The 21,547-nt window shown below is 48.3% G+C and overlaps 1 protein-coding gene and 1 long non-coding RNA gene across 2 annotated transcripts; one reads left to right on the top strand and one right to left on the bottom strand.

Annotated features, from left to right (window-relative positions):
- Nucleotides 1-2,314: 2,314 nt before the first annotated feature.
- LOC115097264 (torsin-1A-like) lies at nt 2,315-9,346 on the bottom strand. Its single transcript, XM_029612929.1, has 5 exons — nt 8,959-9,346; nt 8,050-8,315; nt 6,569-6,744; nt 4,818-4,945; nt 2,315-3,723 (listed from the first exon to the last, which is right to left on the bottom strand). Exons 1-5 carry the CDS (start codon nt 9,158-9,160, stop codon nt 3,473-3,475), a joined length of 1,023 nt encoding a protein of 340 aa, XP_029468789.1. The 5' UTR covers nt 9,161-9,346; the 3' UTR covers nt 2,315-3,472.
- Nucleotides 9,347-9,463: 117 nt separating this feature from the next.
- On the top strand, nt 9,464-16,665 carry LOC115097853. The gene is made up of 3 exons (XR_003858347.1): nt 9,464-9,709; nt 16,210-16,293; nt 16,395-16,665. It is a non-coding gene; the product is annotated as an uncharacterized LOC115097853 (long non-coding RNA).
- The last annotated feature ends 4,882 nt before the right edge of the window (nt 16,666-21,547 follow it).

Genomic DNA, 21,547 nt, shown 5'->3' on the forward strand with positions numbered 1-21,547 from the left:
GGGTGTTATTTCAGGTGACTGCTGCTTCACAATATTTTGTTTGGGAATTATTAGAACAAATTTGAGAGGGGTTTTTTTTTTTTATTTATTGGATATTCTATTTATTGGTTGTTTTGACATTTATTTTATGAGTATGATTCTATTATGAATGTTTAATATCTTGATTTTATTGCTTGATTTTTTGAGGAATGAGGTTTCTTTTTTCCCCTTATTGTTGCACTGAATAATACAAAATTGGGCTTGTTGTGGTTTCCAGTTCAGTTTTTGTCAGCAAGTTTCTATTTTTACTGTATGCTCGAGGTATTCTGCTATTGCAGGGATAGCCACCCTGCCTTTTGTGAGTCTCTGGGACAATTTGGGTGCAGAGGTGTGGGAATGGGAGGGAGCTGCTGCAGGGGCTGGAAGGCCTGGCAATAAGCAAAAAAACTTTTATATAATTTGGCAGCACTAGGGCAGGGGGAATGCACTCAGTGAGCACATGAGGAGCAGCAGCATTACAGCAGGATGCATAAGTATCTGAGAGAAAGTGATTTTATATGAGACAGAAAATGACTAAAATATGTAAGGCTGCACTCTGTGCATATAATAAATCCCTTACTCTTTGAATTTAAAGAAAGTAGTATCTTGTTTGGCATAGGATAGGTGAGAGGGAAGATACCGAATTACTAACATGCCTGGGCTCACTGTATGCTCACTACCAACCTCTCTTTTTGTGCATAGCTAGGGAGAAAGCTGTTTTTTCAGCATTCTCTGTTGAGCAAGCCTCAGCCTTTTTGCTCCAGTTGCACAGGTGGCTTTTGGCACAGTGACCTAATCCAGAGCAACCTCATTGATTATTACATCCTCCTGCTTTTGAAAGGCTGACATGTAAGAGAATGCATGAGGGCAGAACTGTGCCTTTGGGGATACTACTACCACCTACACACAGAGGAAAAAAAGATCTATTCAAGCAAAGGCTGAAAAACCATGGCCTCCAGCGTGGCTCTGCAGTACTGAGGACCCTGCCCCAGCCCCCCTCTGTACCTCTTCACCGTGGTTGCCTAGGCTCACTCTGCTCTACGTTTTCTACAGAATGGTTTCCATTCAGTTAATACAGGTGAAACCATTAAAATGATTGCCTTGCCTTGTTTTACACCCAAAGAAAGTATGCTCTAGCTTTACCTTAACTAATTAAGCTATTACCTTTTCTCTTTCATAAGCCTGGTACATGGAAGATGACAAAAAAATGCAGAAAACCGGTTCTTTTGCAAAAGAAAAAAAAATTGTGCATAGCTTCTGCAGCCTTCTTTGTTGGCCTAGTACTGTATATAGTATGGAGTGCTATAGAAATATTAAGGAGTAATAGCACTAAGTAAGATTAGCTCTGGGATGAAGGAGGGATCTAATTAGATATTACCATCTTTATATATAAGCTTGTCCTTTTAGGACAGTCCTTTTGTGATTTTTTTTAATCACTCTTGCTCCTAGTATGTTGAGTTATTCTACATACTAATAAGGAAGTTTTTATATAAATAAAATATAAAGTTTTAAAATATGCTTTCCATGTCTCTTTAGATAAAAATTAAATACAAGACTATAAAAGCTGCTACTGAAACTTTTCACAGATAGTGTTCCCTAGCTAGGCCAAAGCTTCTGCCATCTTAGCTCAAGGGGCCCAGCTATTACCGCCACTCTTGTGGTAGATGAAAATATTCCTGTATTTGGTAAGGATCAAGTCCTTTTCCCCCCCCCCACCCACAGCATATTCATGCATAAAAACTTCACTACCAAGAAACTAAATACAGTAGAAAGCTTTTCGGCCACTTAGTTATTTTAAGTTCAGTCACTGCCTCTTTTCTACCCCACAAGAGGAAATTAAATGAGGTCCTGCAGCAGTGGACACAGGCTAGCACAATTTAGTTGATGAATTTAAGTGCAGGGGCTCCGGTTGGCTTTTTGCTTTGTTTCATATGCACAACAAACTATACATGTATTGGGCTAAATAGCTAAGAAATATTACATCAAAAAGGAGCAAGGGCCAACGTTCCACTGTAGTAGGGGGGTCTGCTTCAGGGTGAAAACTGTTGCAGCAGTAGCAGCAAGTGTAAACAGTCAATGCTCCTCAATAGCACAGAACTATCCCCAGTCAGAAGACAAATAACCACACCTGGACTCCATCCCCACAGCCCTGACACTGGGTGTCACTGGGAGATGGCCATTCAGGCTTGACATTATACAGACAGTGGCTGCCACTCACAAAGGCCACTCTTTTTCCATGTTGTGATCTAACCTACTAAGAGCACAGACTGTTGAAAGGAGTAGCTGAAGCCTTGTATGAGAAGAGGAAACCAAACAGGATTTAATCGTAAACAGCATTAAGGCTATCCCACAGTCTCACCCTACACGCACCCACACTGCAACATAAGTGACCATTTAAAAACTAGTGTTCAATCTACTTTAAAAAGAAAAAAAAATATATAAAAAAGTTCATTTGAAATTTGTGTTAAAAAACTTCAGAATAAAACTGTATACAAAGACCAGGAAGTTCAGCTTCATAAAAAAAGTTACAACGTCCCCCTTTTTTTTTTTTTTTTTTAGAAGGAAGGCAGACATTATTGAGCAAGTTTAGCTGGATCAAATCAAAGTCAATCACCCATCCACTCACATCAAATGAGCCCAGTGAAAGGGCAGTGATTTGAACATCCTCCTTCCCATCACTGTATGCTGTGGCAAATGGGAGAAATGAAGGATTGGGGAAGCCATCTCTTAAGACAAAAGTCTTGAGCCAAAGATGGAAGGGCAGGCATCCTACCTCCCCCCACACAACATCTGGTTAAACTGAGTGACAGTACACCATTTCTAGCCCTGCACTAACTGCCCCTTACAGCTTCCGTTCTAGTACAGCAATAAAAAGATTAAAAATGTTTTAAAATGCAGTCTCTCTATGCATCAGAGAAGCACGATTCCATGCCACAGAAGAGGCCAGTTGGGATACAGACAAATTCCAGCACCTAAAGAACAGCCAACAGAAATAGTATTTAGAGTTTTGGTAAATGCCACCAAAATCTGCCAGGTTTCACCTACTGCCACAGAAAATCCCAAGTAATTTAATTGTAACTAGTGATAAGCATTGCTTCAGACAGAGGGCATTGCCAGGCCACTGTAGCACAGATGAGGAGACAGAGCATGTCAGTACTAGAACTGCTGACCAGCAGCATCTGTGGAGAACCTCACACCATAGCAACATTCTTGGCCGTTGGTGGTGTACATACAACCAATGCCTGATGAAAGGTAACAGGTCAGCTGCAATCCCCTCTAAGAACAGGAACCATTTATAAAATGAACCCTTGCTCCCACAGACCACCCTCCACTCAAATCCTTCCTTGTCTGTGAAAGCTCCAAGCTGAAGGTAAAATGTGGAAAGTGCTTTAAAAGGACATCTTGTCTACAAAGATTTGAAGTCCTTGTTCGTGCATCAGCTGAGCCATGGCAGTCACAGTTCTATGTGCAAGTCCAGCTTTGCTGCCACTGTCTTGCAGCCTTTGTCCGAATAGATCTTCTCTGCTTTTGGGAAGTATGTCATTTCCTCAGCAATTCTGGCAATAATCTCTGGATCTGCCTCATACTTCCGGGCTTGCAGTTCTGCAGCGATACACATCTTCACGTGTCTGTACTCCAATGGCAGGAAGGGCACAAAGTAATCAATCAGGTTTTTATCAATCAGACTGCTGTGCCACAAGCCACCTGTGGAGACAAAACAGGGTGGATATAAGTCAGTGTGCAAAGCACTGGTACAGTCTCTTCCCTTTGAGGTCACACACTGAACACTCCTGCTTCTGAAATCTGCCCTGCACGCACATGGCCAGGGAGCTTGGCAGCTTCATTCGTTTCCCTTACTTTTAGCACTGCAGTCATTGCAACATTAGATGCCTAGTGGCTACAAGCCAGGGAAGCCAGAGCTCAAATCCTGCTAATGCTTCTTGTAACCCTGGGTATCACTTCACCCTCCAATGCCTCAGGTACAAGTTTAATATTGGAAACCCTCCGGGGATTGCAAAAATACCTACAGTCCCTGAAGGTAACCTCGCTGAAGCGTCACAAAAGCTAAAATATTTTAAGTAGCAGCTAAATTTGGTGCACAGGGTCCCATTCCCAACTGGGCAGAGATCAGGAGATGTAAAAGCACCCCTCCAACAGAGCAACAGTTTTAAACCCACCTCCACATATTTACTATGTTGTGACACTGAACAACTCAAAACTTTCCCTCATGCAACATTAACCTCTGATCTGTCATTGATCTGACCACAGCGTTTACAAATGAGTTATGAAAGCACTTCCCAAAAGTCTACAGAAATTAGTTTTAACCTAAATAATGGAAGATCCATCCTCAAAAAAAAAAACACCCAACCTGCTCACTTCACACAGTGAAACTTAAAATAGCATGGGGGAGAGAAAGATGGTTCAGTCCCTTTTAAGAAGGGCACAAGTTAATGTTAGTGCCCTTTTCACTGACAACCTTCATTAAAAGTAGATACCAGCTAAACTACATGAGCAGGCCATGGCAAAAGGGCTTAATACACAGAAAGTTACTAAAGATTCTTCACCTTTGAAAGCTTGGATTAGTTGGAGAACAAGGCAGGCAAGGATTGTTGTGTGACTTGCAAGACCCTGTCAGTTTCCATTGGCTGAGACAGGAGAGGACAATCATTGGTGGGGTGCTTAGAGAGAGGCTTATTCAGTAGCATAACTGAAGGGGAGGGGCAAAGAAGCACAGTATCACCCCCTTTTCTTCCAACATGTGAAAACTGCAGGCAGTTCTTAAACAGCTGCACACTCACTGTTCTTGTTGTTGAAGACACCCACAGAAAGGATGGTCTCTAGGTCTTTCAGCTGCATATCTTCTCTCTTCTTTCCACTCTTCCAAAAATCTAGCGCCACCTGGGTAATCAGGTCCCCACCTGCATTGCTGGTAACAGTCACAATTGTAGTCAGTGCCCCAGGCTGCACAAGGATTGTGTAACACAACAGAAGGTAGTGTTAAAGAGTATTTCAGCTCCTTTCCTAGAACTACATTTGCTTTCAAAAGTCAAACCCCTTTTGCTTTTGTTATTAGGAATTATTCTGACACACATTCTGCAAGTGAGATGAAATGGCTGTACACTGAATAAAATAAAAATGTTAAAATGATAAACAAGCAAATGAATATGGTATCTAATAGTGTTCGTTAAGATACCTGCTTCACAATCAACGAAGAACAGGTTTTTCTAACCTAACCGTTAAACCACGTTTTTCACAAAATACTAAGCCCCATTTGTTTGTTGCAAGTCTTGCAATGTTCTATATTACAATATGCTTATCAAACATCACACTGCAGTAAAAGTGTATAAGTATGTTCTGAATTCAAAATATTAAGAGTTCATATTTAAAAAATGTTGAACACCATGTAAACAGATAAAATGTCAAAAGATACAGCAACATACTGCCTATACCATAAACAATTACAAAGGAAAATAAAACAAACCAGCACCAATTGAAGGAACACAAGTAAGGGTAATAGCTGGCCAGTATCTTCCCTCTCCCTCATAAGAACATGCCATACTGGGTCAGACCAAGGGTCCTTCAAGCCCAGCATCCTGTTTCCAACAGTGGCCAATCCAGGCCATAAGAACCTGGCAAGTACCCAAAAACTAAGTCTATTCCATGTTACTGTTGCTAGTAATAGCAGTGGCTATTTTCTAAGTCAACTTAATTAATAGCAGGTCATGGACTTCTCCTCCAAGAACTTATCCAATCCTTTTTTAAACATAGCTACAGTAACTGCACTAACCATACCATCTGGCAACAAATTCCAGAGTTTGTGCACCGAGTGAAAAAGAACTCTCTCAGATTAGTTTTAAAATGTGCCACATGCTAACTTCATACAGTGCCCCCTAGTCTATTATCTGAAAGAGTAAATAACAGATTCACATTTACCCGTTCTAGACCTCTCATGATTTTAAACACCTCTATCATATCCCCACCTCAGTCGTCTCTTCTCCAAGCAGAACAGTCCTAACCTCTTTAATCTTTCCTCATAGAGGAGCTGTTCCATCCCCTTTATCGTTTGGTTGTCCTTCTTTGTACCTTCTCCATCGCAACTATATCTTTTTTGAGATGAGGTGGCCAGAATTGTACACAGTATTCAAGGTGCGGTCTCACCATGGAGCGATACAGAGGCATTATGACATTTTCTGTTTTATTCACCATTCTCTTTCTAATAATTCTCAACATTCTGTTTGCTTTTTTGACTGCCGCAGCACACTGCACCGATGATTTCAATGTGTTATCCACTATGACACCTAGATCTCTTTCTTGGGTGATAGCTCCTAATATGGAACCTAAACATTGTTTAACTATAGCATGGGTTATTTTTCCCTATATGCATCACCTTGCACTTATCCACATTAAATTTCATCTGCCATTTGGATGCCCAATTTTCCAGTCTCACAAGGTCTTTCTGCAATTTATCACAATCCGCTTGTGATTTAACAACTCTGAACAATTTTGTATCATCCACTTTTATGAACTGAGGGACTGCAGCTCCCTGTACCTGAGGAAGATGAAGATTGCATTCCGGTAGGACACGCCATCAACCTGCTCATAATAGTCAAGGAAAGGCTTGATGGCATCGATGAGGCCAGGGTGCAGTTTATCCATCTCATCAAATATGAAGACAGAACGTGCACAGGCACTGACATTGCCCCTTATCCATGCCTGCAGCTGGTCCTATAAGGCAAGAAGGGACAAAGCCTCAGGAGGACATTCATGCTGGTGGGGAATTAGAAGTAACTATACTTCAGAGTCAGATTCAGCTTTCTAACTACAGTACATAAGATAGAAGCCTCATTTGTTTTCTTCCTATTTAATTCATCCTTTAACTCCCATTTGTTACCCCTAGTGCAATGGCTCTCAACCTTTTCTCCATCATGACACACCTGACAGATGATGCTCATGTGTGTGACACATTGCATGCATGCTACATTTAACAGCTATATTTAGAAAAAAATAATAATAAATCCTAGATATTTTATTGTTGAAAATGATGCAGGAGAAAGATAAACATTAATTTCAATAACTACTTTTAAAATATTTTTTTCACAAAAAAATTAATCTTTGCTTACTGCATCTGTGAGAAATCTGGGACTGATATGCATATTGCAGCTCACAGTTTTTCATTACAAACTCATGCATTTCACCGTCAACCTCAGAGCAGAGTTAGGAAGTTTCCCCTTTCAACTCACCATACAAAAATATATTCAGATTCTGATATCCCCTCAGTAATAGTATTTCAAAATCCCTTCCCTGGCAGCCAGTTTGAAATAACATGAAAACCTGCTAAAAAGGCATTTAGAAATTATATAGCATACCAGCCATAAGAATATTAGCACCCAGGACTTGAAAAGCAACTTTACTATGAAAAAGTAAGACTGCGAATACAGAACATAGTATAGTTACTATCAGAAAAACAAAGAAAGCCAGACTGCTCTAAATTCCAACACCTAATTAGCAGAATCCCTCACTTCTGTCAAACATGCAGATTGACTCTTATATAATACAGAATAAAAGACCATAAATTAAAAAATATGCATACAGAGAAAAACTGGAACTCCACGGTTGAGGGAAAAGCAGCAACAGGGAGCAGTGATGAGGAATTTTAAGTATCAGCTCCTTACTCTGCACTCTCCTTAAGCAGTAAGCACATGTGGCTGTTATAGAAAGCATAGGCATGCTATGTCAAATTTTTGGTGACACCTGTGTGGCCTGACAGACTGGTTGAAAACCACTGCCCTAGTGAATGATTTTACAGCTCTACACATGCTCCCTAACCAGCAGAGCTAGCTTTTCAACTCTACCCCAGTACATACTGCCTTCCACTACATTACAGTTGATCTCAGTATCACAGACCGAGTCACATGAAATGCAGAAGACACCTGCTGTTTGTCTTCTTATTTTTCAGGTACCCACTACAGCACTACATTGATGCCACAAACCAGTGCCCCAAAAGCTCAAATCAAGGTTGTATGCATGTACCTTGTACAGGCTGAGCTGGTTGTCATGCTGAAAGTGGATTGTGGACACAAACAAATGCACATATTTACTGTTCAGTCCTTCCTTGTAAATATTTTCTGAAATGATTTTACTGATGAAGTTTTTCCCAGTGCCGGACCAACCATGCAGGGACAGGGTCAAGGGTTTCTTTGGGTTTTGGTTGCTCATAAACCTAGTCATGGCTCTCAGGATTACTTCCTTCACCAAGTGCTGCCCAAAAAGCTTATTCTGCAGATCTAATTGCAAAGCTAAAAGAAAAAAATAGAAAACATTTCAGCCAGCAGTACATATAAAGATTCTAGAGCAGGCATCCTGGATATGTGCCAGTCACCATAGTTAGCTGCACAAACGCACCTGCTTGCTCCAAGATGTGAGATTTAAAAAAACAGCCAGAAGATGAGGAAACATAAGAACATAAGAAATTGCCATGCTGGGTCAGACCAAGGGTCCATCAAGCCCAGCATCCTGTATCCAACAGAGGCCAAACCTGGCAATTATCCAAACACTAAGAAGATCCCATGTTACTGATGCAATTAATAGCAGTGGCTATTCCCTAAGTAAACTTGATTAATAACCGTTAATGACCAAACGGGTGCTGTACGGTGCGCTCCGCTGAGTGCACCGTACTGAATCGGCCTGTCTATAAATAGAGGCAAGAAACTCTTTCTATAAGTGATTGTCTCACATACTAGAGACAGCTAAATGGTTATAAGGCACAGGCTCTGCGAGACCGGAGCTTTTCAGAATCTCTTTTATTCACATAAATCTCCTCAAGACTTAGGCTCACCATAGCGCAAGTCTCCCTTTCTCCATATTATCCTCACCCTATTCCCCTCCCCATGCTCTTCCTCCCCAGCCCTTCACGCTCTCTCCCGCCCCGGTTCCCATTACCAGTGACGTTCAGCGGCTCCTCCTGGCGGCAGCACTCCATCAGGCTGCAGTAGAAGCGCGGATGGGACAAGTAGCCTGTGAGCGCCGAAGCGATCCCTATAGCAAGACCCACGCTCAGGGGCTCCACAGCTAGCCCCGCAGAGAAAAGCTGCGGCAGCACCAGCAGGAAGAATCCCAGCCTTAGATTGGCAGCCACCGCCATGAGAGAAATGAGCAAACAGTTCCCTCTTACTCCGCGACTACAGCTATAACCGTTCACCACGCCTCACTTCTGCCCCACAGTATCGTCACTTCCGGGTTCTTTTTCAGCGACCCACTTTTGCCATCATATTTATGAGTATGAATCCGGCTCGGTGTTGCCAACCTCGCTTATTTACCGCGAGATTGGGCTTCTTTTCCTAGTCATTCGCGGTTTTTTTTCCCAATTCGCTAGTTGCTTTTAATTGGGCTATTTTTTCTGCCAGTCGCGGTTTTTTGGCCTTGTTGGGCGGGACTTGTGCTCTGATGTTACAGTGATTGGCTGCTGCTGCTGCTGCTGCTGCTGCTATGAAGCCTGTCCATAGCAGGCACACCCTATCCCTATATTGCAGCAGTAAGCCAATCAGAGCAGGATTCAAATAGTGAGCTGCAAGTCTCGTTGATGGATACCTCACGAGCACATTTTTGTTGGCCGAGCTGGAACGGGAAGGCCCGCAGCACGGCCTTGGAGGGCAACAGCAAAGGAATCTTCAGACTGTGCAGCTACAGCCAGGTATCAGGAGGGGAGGAATTAGTATGTTGGGAGGGGAATGAATGAGAGTGTGGGGGCCAGAGATGTGCTGAGAGGGGAATGAGTGAGTGTGTGGGGGGCCAGGGATGTGCTCAGAGGGGGGAATGAGTGTGAGGGGCTGGTATCTTTTATTTCCTAGTGTGTAGCAGATGGACTCAGGACCAATGGGTATAGTGTACTCCTGGTAGCAGTTGGAGACGGATCAGATTTCAATCTGACGTCAGCCCCTAGTACATATACCCCTGCAGGAAGTGCAGCTCCTCAGTATTTTCGGTCTCCAAAGCAGTTAGGGACTATCTGCATGCTCTCTGAGCGTTAGAACCAAAATTCAAGGAAAAACCCAAATTTAAGAAGAAAAGTTTACCTGAAGACTAGCCCCGCTCTCCTGCGGTGATACCCTTGGGTCCCTCCCCCAGTTGAGATTCCCGAGGTGATTTCCGTGGTCCCTCAGAGGTAAGCCTCGATCCGGTGGCTGAATCTCAGCAGGGACTTAGCCCCCGATTTCGGGCAAGGCTGAGAGGCAGCGGGTGCATTCCTCGAGTGCGGTGGTGAAGGTATTTGCCCCTGCAGCCAGAGACCGCTCGGGACGAAACCGGGAAGCGCCGAAGACAAGGTAAGGTAGAAATCTTCTATGTAAACGGTCTCTGAGGATCGAAGAGGAGCACAGGCCGCTGAGCGGAGCCAGTGCCGCCGGGTTGATCCGCCCTAGCAGGGCTAGGCCCCGGCTGTTCCCGAGGGTCTACCCACGTGGAGACCCTCCGATGAGGTCGCCATATTGCCCGCATGCTCGCCATCGCCATCTTGACCCGACTCGCCGTTCAACTCGAGCGCACAAATTGAGCTAGGTGCACAAGTCCCTTGTGCGCATAAACTTAGGCGCACATAATACCTCACGCGCATAAGTTGCGCGCACAGAATAAGGCGCATATCTGCGGCTAGGCGCACATCTCAGCGCACATCTCCGCGCATATCTGAGGCGCACTGAAGCACACAAGAGCTCACGCGGCCACAGTCATGGCACCTCCAGAGTCGGGCATAAAAGCGCAAGGCCTCTGCCAAGCATGCCACGTCAGAGCCGCACCGAGCGAGGAGGCAGATGCCCTGTGCGCACAGTTGGAGGAGGCCCTGGGAGATCCAGGCCAGGGCCGTTCCTAGCCAGGGCCCAATGCTAGCTCTTCAGGGGGCACCCCGGACCTAGCAGGCCCCAGGGAGTCCACCCCGCACTCGGGGACTCCCAGAGAACCGGCGCCCCTCAACTTAGAACCAGCTTCGATATCCTGGGTGGAGCTGTTCAAGGGGATTCACGCCTTTGTCAGGATGCAAACTGAACCCCGGGAGGTCCAGCCTCCGGAGGACCCTCATGCCCCAGGACCCTTGAGGCCTAGGCACAGGTCCACACCGTCCAGAAGTTCCGCCTACGGGGACACAGACCACTCTGAAGAGGAGATTGAGTCCCTAGAAGAAGGGGAACTCCCCCCGGGGACAGAGCCACACCGAACCATGAGACGCTTCTTCACAAAGGATGAGCTCCCGGACCTAGTATCCCAATGTCTAACGGAACTCACTATCCCGGGCCAAGGGCCCTCAGGGGAACCTAGAATGAACCCCCTGCTGGAGGGCCTTCGTCAGACGTCTCGCCATTTTCCTCTCTTACAGGTGGCACAACAGCTAATTGACCTAGAGTGGAATGCTCCAGAGTCCTCATTCAAAGGGGGTCGAGCACTGTCGACCATGTATCCCCTGGACCCAGTGACCAAAGAACTCCTGGCGTGCCCTAGGGTGGACGCCATGGTCTGCGCGGTCGCTAAGCGCACTACCATCCCAGTGGAGGGAGGAGCGACGCTCAAGGACGCTCATGACCGGCGCCTAGAAGCCTTGCTAAAGCAGTCATTCGAGGTTGCAGCTCTGTCCCTTCAGATTGCGGCCTGCTGCACCGTGGTGACGCGTGCCTGCCTATCTCAAGCCAGGAACAGCACCCCGGGAGAGGACATGGAATTAACTCTGTCCTTTCTCCCAGATGCGGCTTCCGATCTAGTGCGTACAACAGCCAGAGGAGTCTCGTCCACTGAGGCAGCCAGAAGACAGCTCTGGCTCCGAAATTGGTCGGCGGATGCCTCTTCCAAGACGAGTCTAACAAAGATGCCCTTCAAAGGATCCCTCCTCTTCGGCAGCGAAATAGAGAAACTGGCCAACAAATGGGGTGACTCCCATTACCGCGCCTGCCGGAAGACAAGACGAAGAGAAACCAGCGTCCCTTCCACAGATCTGCCAGAGGCAGAAGCTCACAGCGCTTCAACCCTTTCAAAAGCAACTATCGAGCAGCCCGCCCTATGGGCAGGAACCAGTCCTTTTGGAACAAACACACCAAGAGAGGAACCAGCACGGGTGCAGGCTCCGGTCGCACCCCGCAATGAGAATCAGCCGACCCATCCAAGGGAAGATGCTATAGGGGCAGACTAGCCTTATTCTACCCGCAGATGGGTCGAGATAACTACGGACAAATGGGTCCTGGCCATCATCCGGGAGGGGTACTACCTGGACTTCATTCGAACTCCCCCCGACAAATTCGTGGAATCTCCCTGCCACGACCCCCTCAAGAGGGCGGCAGTGGAAGCTACACTGAACAGGATTCTGACCCTCTAGGCCATAACCCTGGTGCTTATACGGGAAATGAATACTGGACATTACTCCATTTACTTCATCGTACCCAAGAAAGAGAGCACATTCAGGTCCATCCTGGACCTCAAGTCTGTCAACCGCCACCTAAGGGTTCCCCGCTTCCGCATGGAAACCTTACGATCCGTCATACGGGCAATACAACCAGGAGAGTTCCTCACATCCCTGGATCTGTCGGAGACCTACTTACACATCCCAATGCATCAGGAACACCAGCGCTTCCTACGCTTCAAGGTCCTGAATCGTCACTATCAGTTCCGGGCACTACCCTTCGGGTTAGCCACAGCACCCCGGACATTCACCAAGGTAATAGTAATAGTGGCGGCAACACTCAGGAAGGAGGGAATCCTCGTTCATCCCTACCTGGACGATTAGCTGATCAGGGCGAAGTCACCAGAGGAAAGCCACCAAGCAACCAGCAGAGTCATAGCACTACTGGAAAGCCTAGGATGGGTAGTCAACATAAACAAAAGCTCCCTGCAGCCCGCACAGTCGCTGGAATACCTAGGAGTCCAATTCGACACCAAGGAAGACAAGGTCAGCCTGACCCCCGCGAGGAGGTCAAAGCTGCGGGGCTGGCTTCAGACCTTGCTGAGCGTTCCTCGTCCCACAGCATGGGATTACCTGCAAGTCCTCGGACTGATGGCGTCCACGCTGGAAGTAGTGCCATGGGCGCGAGCACACATGAGACCTCTACAGCACTCACTTCTAACGCGGTGGAGTCCACGGTCCCAGAACTACACTGTACGCCTTCCACTCCCGGGCAGCGACTGGACCCAGCTACGGTGGTGGTTGCAGAACAGCCACCTGAGCCGGGGATCAAGCCTATCCTCCCCAACCTGGACCCTGCTCACCACAGATGACAGCTTACACTGATGGGAAGCACACTGCGAAGAGCTGACCACCCAAGGGCAGTGGAACGCAGAAGAGGCGGGATGGAACATCAACCCCCTAGAAGCGCGGGCAGCCAGATTAGCCTGCCTGCGGTTTGCCCACAGACTTCGAGGCAAAGCGGTCAGAGTGATGTCAGACAATGCCACGACGGTGGCCTACATCAACCGACAGGGCGGAACCAGAAGCCAACAGGTGTCCCTAGAAATAGACCTCCTGATGGCGTGGGCGGAAGCAAATCTCCAGGAGATCTCGGCCGTCCACATTGCCGGGAAAGACAACATCGCGGCAGACTTCCTCAGCAGAGAAAGTCTAAATCCAGGAGAATGGAAACTGTCATCCACAGCCTTCCAAATGATAGTGAATCGGTGGGGGATCCCAAACATGGACCTTCTGGCAAGCAGATCCAACGCTCAAGTACCCAGATACTTCAGCCGCAGACGGGACCCCGCAGTCCCAGGGGATCAATGCCCTGGCCTCCGGGGACCCTTCTATACGCCTTCCCGCCGTGGCCCTTGCTGGGCGCAATCGTTCACAAGATACAGCGACACAGGGGACTAGTTCTCCTGGTGGCCCCGGATTGGCCAAGAAGACCCTGGTACGCAGACATGAGAAGACTGCTGGCAGGGAACCCACTACCCCTGCCGCCGCACAGAGACCTGCTCCAACAAGGTCCGATCCTTCACGAGGACCCGACTCAATTCTCGCTTACGGTCTGGCCATTGAGAGGGCTCGACTGAGGAAGAGCGGATACTCGGGGGCAGTAATAGATACTCTCCTCCGGGCACGCAAGTTCTCCACATCTCTAACGTACATAAGGATTTGGAGAGTCTTCAAGGCCTGGTACGAAGACCACAACGTCAAGCCACGCCCCTCCAGAGTTCCCGTGATCCTGGAATTCTTACAGAATGGGCTACAGAAGGGTCTGTCCCTCAATTCCATCAAGGTACAGATAGCAGCATTGTCATGCTATGGCTCCAGGAGCGAGGGCAACAGCATAGCCTCGCACCCGGATGTATCACGCTTCCTGAAAGGAGTCAAACACATTCGCCCACTTCTAAGGTGGACGGTACCTCTGTGGAGCCTCAACCTCGTCTTGGAGTTCCTAGCAGGATCTGCCTTCAGACCCCTCCTAGGCCTACCTCTCCGTCTGTTAACCTTAAAGACAGTGTTCTTGCTGGCCATGTGTTCGGCCCGCCGCATCTCGGAGCTACAAGCACTGTCCTGCCATTCACCCCGGGGTCCATCCAACTACGCACAGTTCCCTCTTTCCTCCCCAAAGTAGTCTCACACTTCCACCTCAACCAAACCATCGCACTACCAACGATGGACGGCGTGAAGAACTCTGGAAAAGACCGTAGCCTACGTCACCTCAACATCGGCAGACTCCTAGCCAGATATTTGGAAAGGTCGGAACCGGTACGAAAGACAGACCACCTTTTCATCCTTCACAGCGGAAAGAGGCAAGGGGAAGCGACCTCGCGGGCAACCATTGCCCGCTGGATCAAAGAAGTCATTAAGGCGGCCTACGTAGAAGCAGGAAAACCACCACCTCTACAAGTCAAGGCCCATTCAACCAGAGCCCAGGCGGTGTCCTGGGCAGAGACTAGAATGCTGTCACCTGCGGACATCTGCAGAGCGGCAACGTGGTCCTCTATCCACACTTTCTCCAGATTCTACTGTCTGGACGTACAGGCTCAGGAGGACACGGCATTTGCAAGGACAATTCTAAGTGGACCACGGGCAGCCTCCCACCCGATTCGGGAGTAGCTTTTATAATTCCATTGGTCCTGAGTCCATCTGCTGCATGCTAGGAAATGGAGAAATTATTTACCTGATAATTTCGTTTTCCTTAGTGTAGACAGATGGACTCAGCATCCCACCCTGGGCTGCCCTGAGGCATTGTGCCAATGAGTTACGGGTAAGTCATGTCTTTATTTACCTAAGATGTCCACCCTGCCCGGTGTCGACGCTTTCCGGTTGAGTACACTGGCGGTCTCCAGCTATAGTCAACCAATCAGTTCAAGTTAATCAAGTTTAATCGAGTTTAAACGTTCTAACAAGTTAGTTAAGTTAACCATAATATGAAGTTAATCAATCAGTCAGTCACATATATATCCACAATGCTTTTCAAGGAAGAATACTGAGGAGCTGCACTTCCTGCAGGGGTATGTGTACTCTAGGGGCTGACGTCAGATTGAAATCTGATCCGTCTCCAGCTGCTAACAGGAGTACACTATACCCATTGGTCCTGAGTCAATCTGCTACACTAAGGAAAATGAAATTATCAGGTAAGTAATTTCCGGCGTATAAGACGACCCCCCAACTTTTTCAGTTAAAATATAGAGTTTGGGATATACTCGCCGTATAAGACTACCCCTCTTCCAACGCATTCCAACATTTACAGCAGGAGGGAGTGACTCGAGGAGCGAAGGCGCGCTGCCAGATTGGCCGGTGCTGGGCAAAAGGGGCTTGCCGAAGCAAGCCCCTTTTGCCCAGCACCGGCCAATCGGGGAGCGAGGGAGCAGAGAATGAACTTTTTTTTACAGCGTCCGGTGGGGGGGAGGCAGTGACTCGAGCAAAGGCACGCTGCCTTCCCTTGCAGAGCAGAACGAAACAAGGAGGAGTGGTGGTGAGATGATCTGAAGCTGCTTGCTCCGTCCTCGCAGCACAGAGGTCAGCGCTCCACAAATGGCTCCCGTCGCCCTACGCAGCGAGCTTTACACCGTCCTATACACCGGCAAATATTCGCCCTTTAAGATGACATCCGGCGTATAAGACGACCCCCGACTTTTGAAAAGATTTTCAGGGGTTAAAAACTCGTCTTAAACGCCGGAAAATACGGTAAGTAATTTCTCCAATTTGTTCTACTCCACTTGATTTCATCTATTTTTTTTCTCATTTCTTCCTTGTAGCTGATCACCTTTTATAAAAAAAAACCAAACAAACAAACCCTTATTTTGACAAAAAGAAAGCTTGTCCATACCTGCTGACTACAGGTAAAAAAATGTGACATGGAAACTTGTAATGCTATTTTTCTACACCACTTTTGCTTTCCTCTAATTTTGCTTTTTTTTTCTTTCATTTCTTCTCCCTGTAGAAGATCACCTCTGTAAGAAAGCCAGTCTATACCTACTGTTTCCGTCCTTGGCTGCTACACTACTAAATGGTTTTGATCTACTATGGCTACAGTAAAGAACTGGGCTAAATACAGTAAAAAGTACTGCAAAGCATGGGAAGAGGAACGTGAACTAAAAGCATGGATTCAGCCTGTTTTCAGCAATGAGAATAAGGCTACGTGCAAATTTTGTAAGTGTGACATTCGTGCACATCATGCAGACCTTCTGCAACATGCTGAAACAGAGAAACATGCAAAAAGCTAAGCTCCTTTGTCATCTATGCGACTCACAGACATTGGTGTTTCAATTTCACCTGTTTTGGGCTTTTTTTTGGGCTTGTTTTTTTGGAAAAAAAGTGCTTGTTCTTTCATGAAAACCTGGCAACCCTGCCTGAGAGAGAATCGGGAGGGACGGGGCGTGCAGCAAGAGGAGGAGCCTACAAGTAGTCCGGCCTAGAGAGCTTCAGCCAGTGAGAGAAAAGATTGCACACATGTTTTTGTCGCCTTACTCTAAGACATTTCTATAGCGCTATAAGAAGCAGGAACCTGCGCTGCATATATGGCGATAGACAGGCCCTGCTCCCCGGGATTCACGTGCCAGTTCTCCAAAATACCTTAGTTTAAAAGACCCTAGTTTAAATGTCAACTATGATCAACATCTTCCACCCTGCTTAAAACTTTGATATATGTAAATTAGCACCTGTTTAAAACAACCTAACAAAATAGTAATTTCATAGGTTGGTAATCTATTTAACAAAAATGCAAATGGAGTAGAACCAAAAGCTGTGATCCTCGTGTCTATATAATACAACTCGCTGTCAAATTGCTAAATGCCTCCATTAATGTGGACTTTATTTAGGAGTACATGTATAACTTTTTCTTTTTATAAAGTACATACTTATGTTGATAATATGAATGTAACTCAAAATTTTCCTTTTCTTTATTCATTGTAAAATGTTTAAGAAAATTTAATAAACAATAAATTAAAAAAAAAATAATACAACTCGCGCTTTCTGTTTATGCCTTTTGCAAGAAATTAGTCGAAGAAACCTTCCTGAACTCGGGGAGCAGAGCGCCTCTGTCGTCGAAATGCTGAGTGCACTGTTTAAATCCAGTTTCCCTGTACGTACCAGGATCAGTCCAGGACACCTGGGTTGTGACTCCGCACCAGTAGATGGAGACAGATTAAAACTTGTGGGCGGAGCCATATATAAGCCCCTGTGCCAGTCACAGCCCCTCAGTCTTACTCTGTCTCCAGTAGATGGTGCAGGTCCAGTCACAGCCCTGCCTGACCTGATTCTGGTTGTTTTTCAGGTTTGATTTTTGAGTTAGTTTTTGGTTAGTGATTGTTTTTTTAACTAAATTGGGTTTTCTTTTAATTCTTTCCCGGTTGCCCTGCCTCCCAGGGGAGTTGAGAGGTCCTGAGGGGACTACCCTCCCCCGGTTGAGGCCGCTGCCAGGGTTGAGGACCCGGCTGAACTAGTGGCAGCGTCAGGGGTGACACCAGGGAGCCTGGTTCACTCACCCCTGCAGGAATAAGGGCTTTTCAGAACCAGGGACAGCGATTTTTTATAAAAAAAAAAAAAAAAAAAGTTTTACTTTTGTTTTTGCGGCTCTCTGTTGCCTGGCGTCGCCGCTCCATTTTATTCGGTGGGGGGGCGTCGTTGACAGGGGGGAGGTCGCCGAATTGCGCCGTTTGCTTCTTTTCAATTTTTTCCTGCCTGAGGTAATTTTTTCGCCGCGGCCCCGTTTTTTTTCTTCCCGCGTTTCTCGCCGGCATGCCGCGTGCTGCACAGTGCAGGGCCTGCGGCTAGGCGCGCGCGCGTCTCTCTAGGGACAGCCTTTGTTCGGCCTGCGTCCCAGGTGATGAGGGACCCTCGGTAGCGCCGCGGGGGGCTCGTTCCCGGGTAGCGCGTTCGCCGTCGCGCGGTGGTAGCTCCGCTAACAGGCCTCAGGAACTTTTCCCAGTTAGTGCGGGAGTGGCGGCCATTTTGGCCACCGGCCGGGAAATTCCACAGGAAAAGGTGGGGGCTTCTTCCTTTCCTCCCGCGCTTTCCCCGCAGCGTGTCACGGCGGGGGAGGTTCCCTCGGAGGGGCTTAGGTCCCGGGGGGCTTCCGAAAGTGATTCTTCGGATTCTGGGGATTTTTCTGAGGATTTTGCGCTGTTACTGCGCAAAGTCCTCAGATACAAGCGCAGCAGGCGCAGCCGGGGAATTGGCTCGCGTGCGACCGACCACGGGTCCCCTCTACGGAAAAAGAAAGCCAGAAAGGGCGCAGAGATCGCCCACGGTGCGTCCCGGGGGAAGCGGCCTCCCAGGGGGGTGCCGCAAGAATCGGATACCGAGGATTCTCCTGGGGATGATACTGAGTCCTCCGAGGAGCCCCTGACGGGGGCCGGGAACGCAGCAGTGGATGGTACTGCACAGCCCATTGCAGAGAAACCTGCACAGGCTGCAGAAGGGGACGACCCCAAGGTGGTGCGGCTATTCCGCAGAGAGGAATTGGCACCTCTCATCCCGGCCATTCTCCAAGAATTGGGAATTGAAGCTCCTCCGGTGGTGGTCCGCCAGGAGGCAAATATGGATCCTGTTCTGCTTGGCCTCACAGGACCGGCGGTCGCCTTCCCTTTTCATTTCTCGTCCACGGATATCCTATTCAAGGAATGGGATACTCCGGAGCTGGGTTTGAAAGTCAGCAAGACCATGGATAAACTTTATCCTTTACCGGAGGAGGCGCTGGATCTCCTCAGACTTCCAAAGGTGGATTCGGCGGTGTCCGCTGTCACGAAGAGGTCTACCATCCCGGTCACGGGAGCTACGGCCCTCCGGGATATTCAAGACCGGAAGATGGAGGTACATCTCAAAAAGATTTTTGATGTTTCCGCCTTGGGAGTGCGAGCCGCCATTTGCACAAACTTCGCTATGCGAGCTAGTCTGCGCTGGGCCCAGGTTCTGCAGGCTAATGCAGGTCTCTCTCCGGAAGAGTCTTCCCAAGCAGATAGACTGGAAGCGGCTATTGCATATGGGGCTGATGCGCTCCATGATCTTCTACGCACTTCAGCTAGGTCCATGGTTTCGGCTGTGTCGGCACACCGTCTCCTTTGGCTACGCAACTGGGCAGCGGATGGTTTGTCCAAGGCTCACCTCGGGGCGTTACCCTTCAAAGGGAAGTTGCTCTTCGGAAAGGAGTTAGATGACTTGATGGTTTCCCTGGGTGAGAACCGAGCGTTTAGGCTGCCAGAGAATAGGACCCGGTCGCGCTCTTCGTTTTCCGGCAGAGCTCGTTTCCGGGGTCCCCGGAAGTCTAGACCGCAGAGATCCACCGGACCCTCGTATAGGCCGGCCTCTTCTCGAAACACTCACTGGCAGCAGTCCTTTCGGGGCAAACGCTTTGGCAGGCAAGGAGGGGCCCCGTCGGGTGCGGGTTCCAAGCCTTCGCAATGAAGTTCGGCCGGCCCATCCCTTGTCGCGTCCTCAGCACGCTGTTCCAAACGTGGGGGCGCGTCTATCCTTATTTCTCAAGGAATGGGCCAACATGACGTCGGATCAGTGGGTCCTCGACGTGATAAGACACGGCTACGAGTTAGATTTTGCTCGCATCCCAGCGGACAAGTTCCTGGTCTCGCCTTGCAAGAATCCCAAGAAGAAGGCGGCGGTGCTAGACACCATCCGAAGACTAGAAACCTTGGGGGCCATCTCTCCAGTTCCGTCCGATCAGTACGGCAAAGGCCGGTACTCCATTTACTTCATAGTTCCCAAGAAAGACGGCACTTTCCGACCCATACTGGATCTGAAAGGAGTCAACAGATGCCTTCGGGTCCCTCACTTCAAGATGGAAACCATTCGTTCGGTGATCGCGTCAGTGCGGCCAGGCGAATTCCTTGCGTCACTAGATCTCACAGAAGCATACCTTCATGTGGGCATCCAACCAGCATTCCAGCGGTTCCTGCGGTTTTGCATTCTGGGAAGACACTTCCAGTTCCGGGCTCTTCCGTTCGGCCTGGCGACAGCGCCTCGGACGTTCACGAAAGTGATGGTGGTAGTGGCGGCGCACTTACGTCGGGAAGGCCTCCTGGTTCACCCTTACCTCGACGATTGGCTGATTCGGGCGAAGTCAGAGAGCCTGTGTCGGCAAGCGGTAGCCAGAGTGCTACAATTCTTGCAGTCTCTGGGCTGGGTGGTCAACTACAACAAGAGTCATCTGGAACCCACTCAGTCCTTGGAGTACCTTGGAGCCGTTTTCGACACAAAACAGGGCAGAGTGATTCTCTCTCAGGATCGGATATGCAAACTACAGTCTCAGGTGCAACGTCTTTTGTCTCTGCACCGTCCGCGAGTCTGCGATTACCTGACAGTTCTCGGATCTATGGCCTCCACGCTGGTGTTAGTCCCTTGGGCATTCGCTCACCTACGGCCACTGCAGTCTTCATTATTGTCCCGCTGGAAACCGATTTCAGAGGAATATTATCTTCCACTGCCTCTCGAGAGTCAAGTGCGCTCCAGCCTGGGCTGGTGGCTGGATCCCATTCATCTCTCCTGTGGAGTATCTCTTCTTCTTCCCAACTGGACAGTGGTGACCACGGATGCCAGTCTTTCCGGTTGGGGTGCAGTTTGCCAAGGGAAATCGGTTCAGGGTCTGTGGTCAGAAGATCAGACCCAGTGGTCTATCAACCGCCTAGAGTTCAGGGCGGTCCGTCTGGCATTGCAAGCTTTTCTACCCCTTGTAAGAGGAAAGGCGATCCGAGTATTGTCGGACAACGCTACCACCGTGGCTTACATCAATCGCCAGGGCGGAACGAAAAGCCCTCAAGTAGCGGAGGAAGCGCGTTCCTTGATGGCCTGGGCAGAGCGGCATCTCGGCGATCTTGCTGCGTCTCACATAGCAGGAGTCGACAATGTCCAGGCGGACTTCCTCAGCCGACACCACCTGGATCCCGGAGAGTGGGAGCTAGCGGAAGAAGCGTTTCTTCTCATTTGCAGGACTTGGGGAACACCCCACATGGACCTGATGGCCACGTGGAACAACTCAAAGGCTCCGAGATTTTTCAGTCGACGCCGAGAAAGAGGAGCAGAAGGGGTCGATGCGTTAGCTCTTCCCTGGCCGGCGGAGGTGCTACTGTATGTGTTCCCACCATG

Source organism: Rhinatrema bivittatum, chromosome 8 (assembly GCF_901001135.1).
Source record: "Rhinatrema bivittatum chromosome 8, aRhiBiv1.1, whole genome shotgun sequence".
NCBI lineage: Eukaryota > Metazoa > Chordata > Amphibia > Gymnophiona > Rhinatrematidae > Rhinatrema > Rhinatrema bivittatum.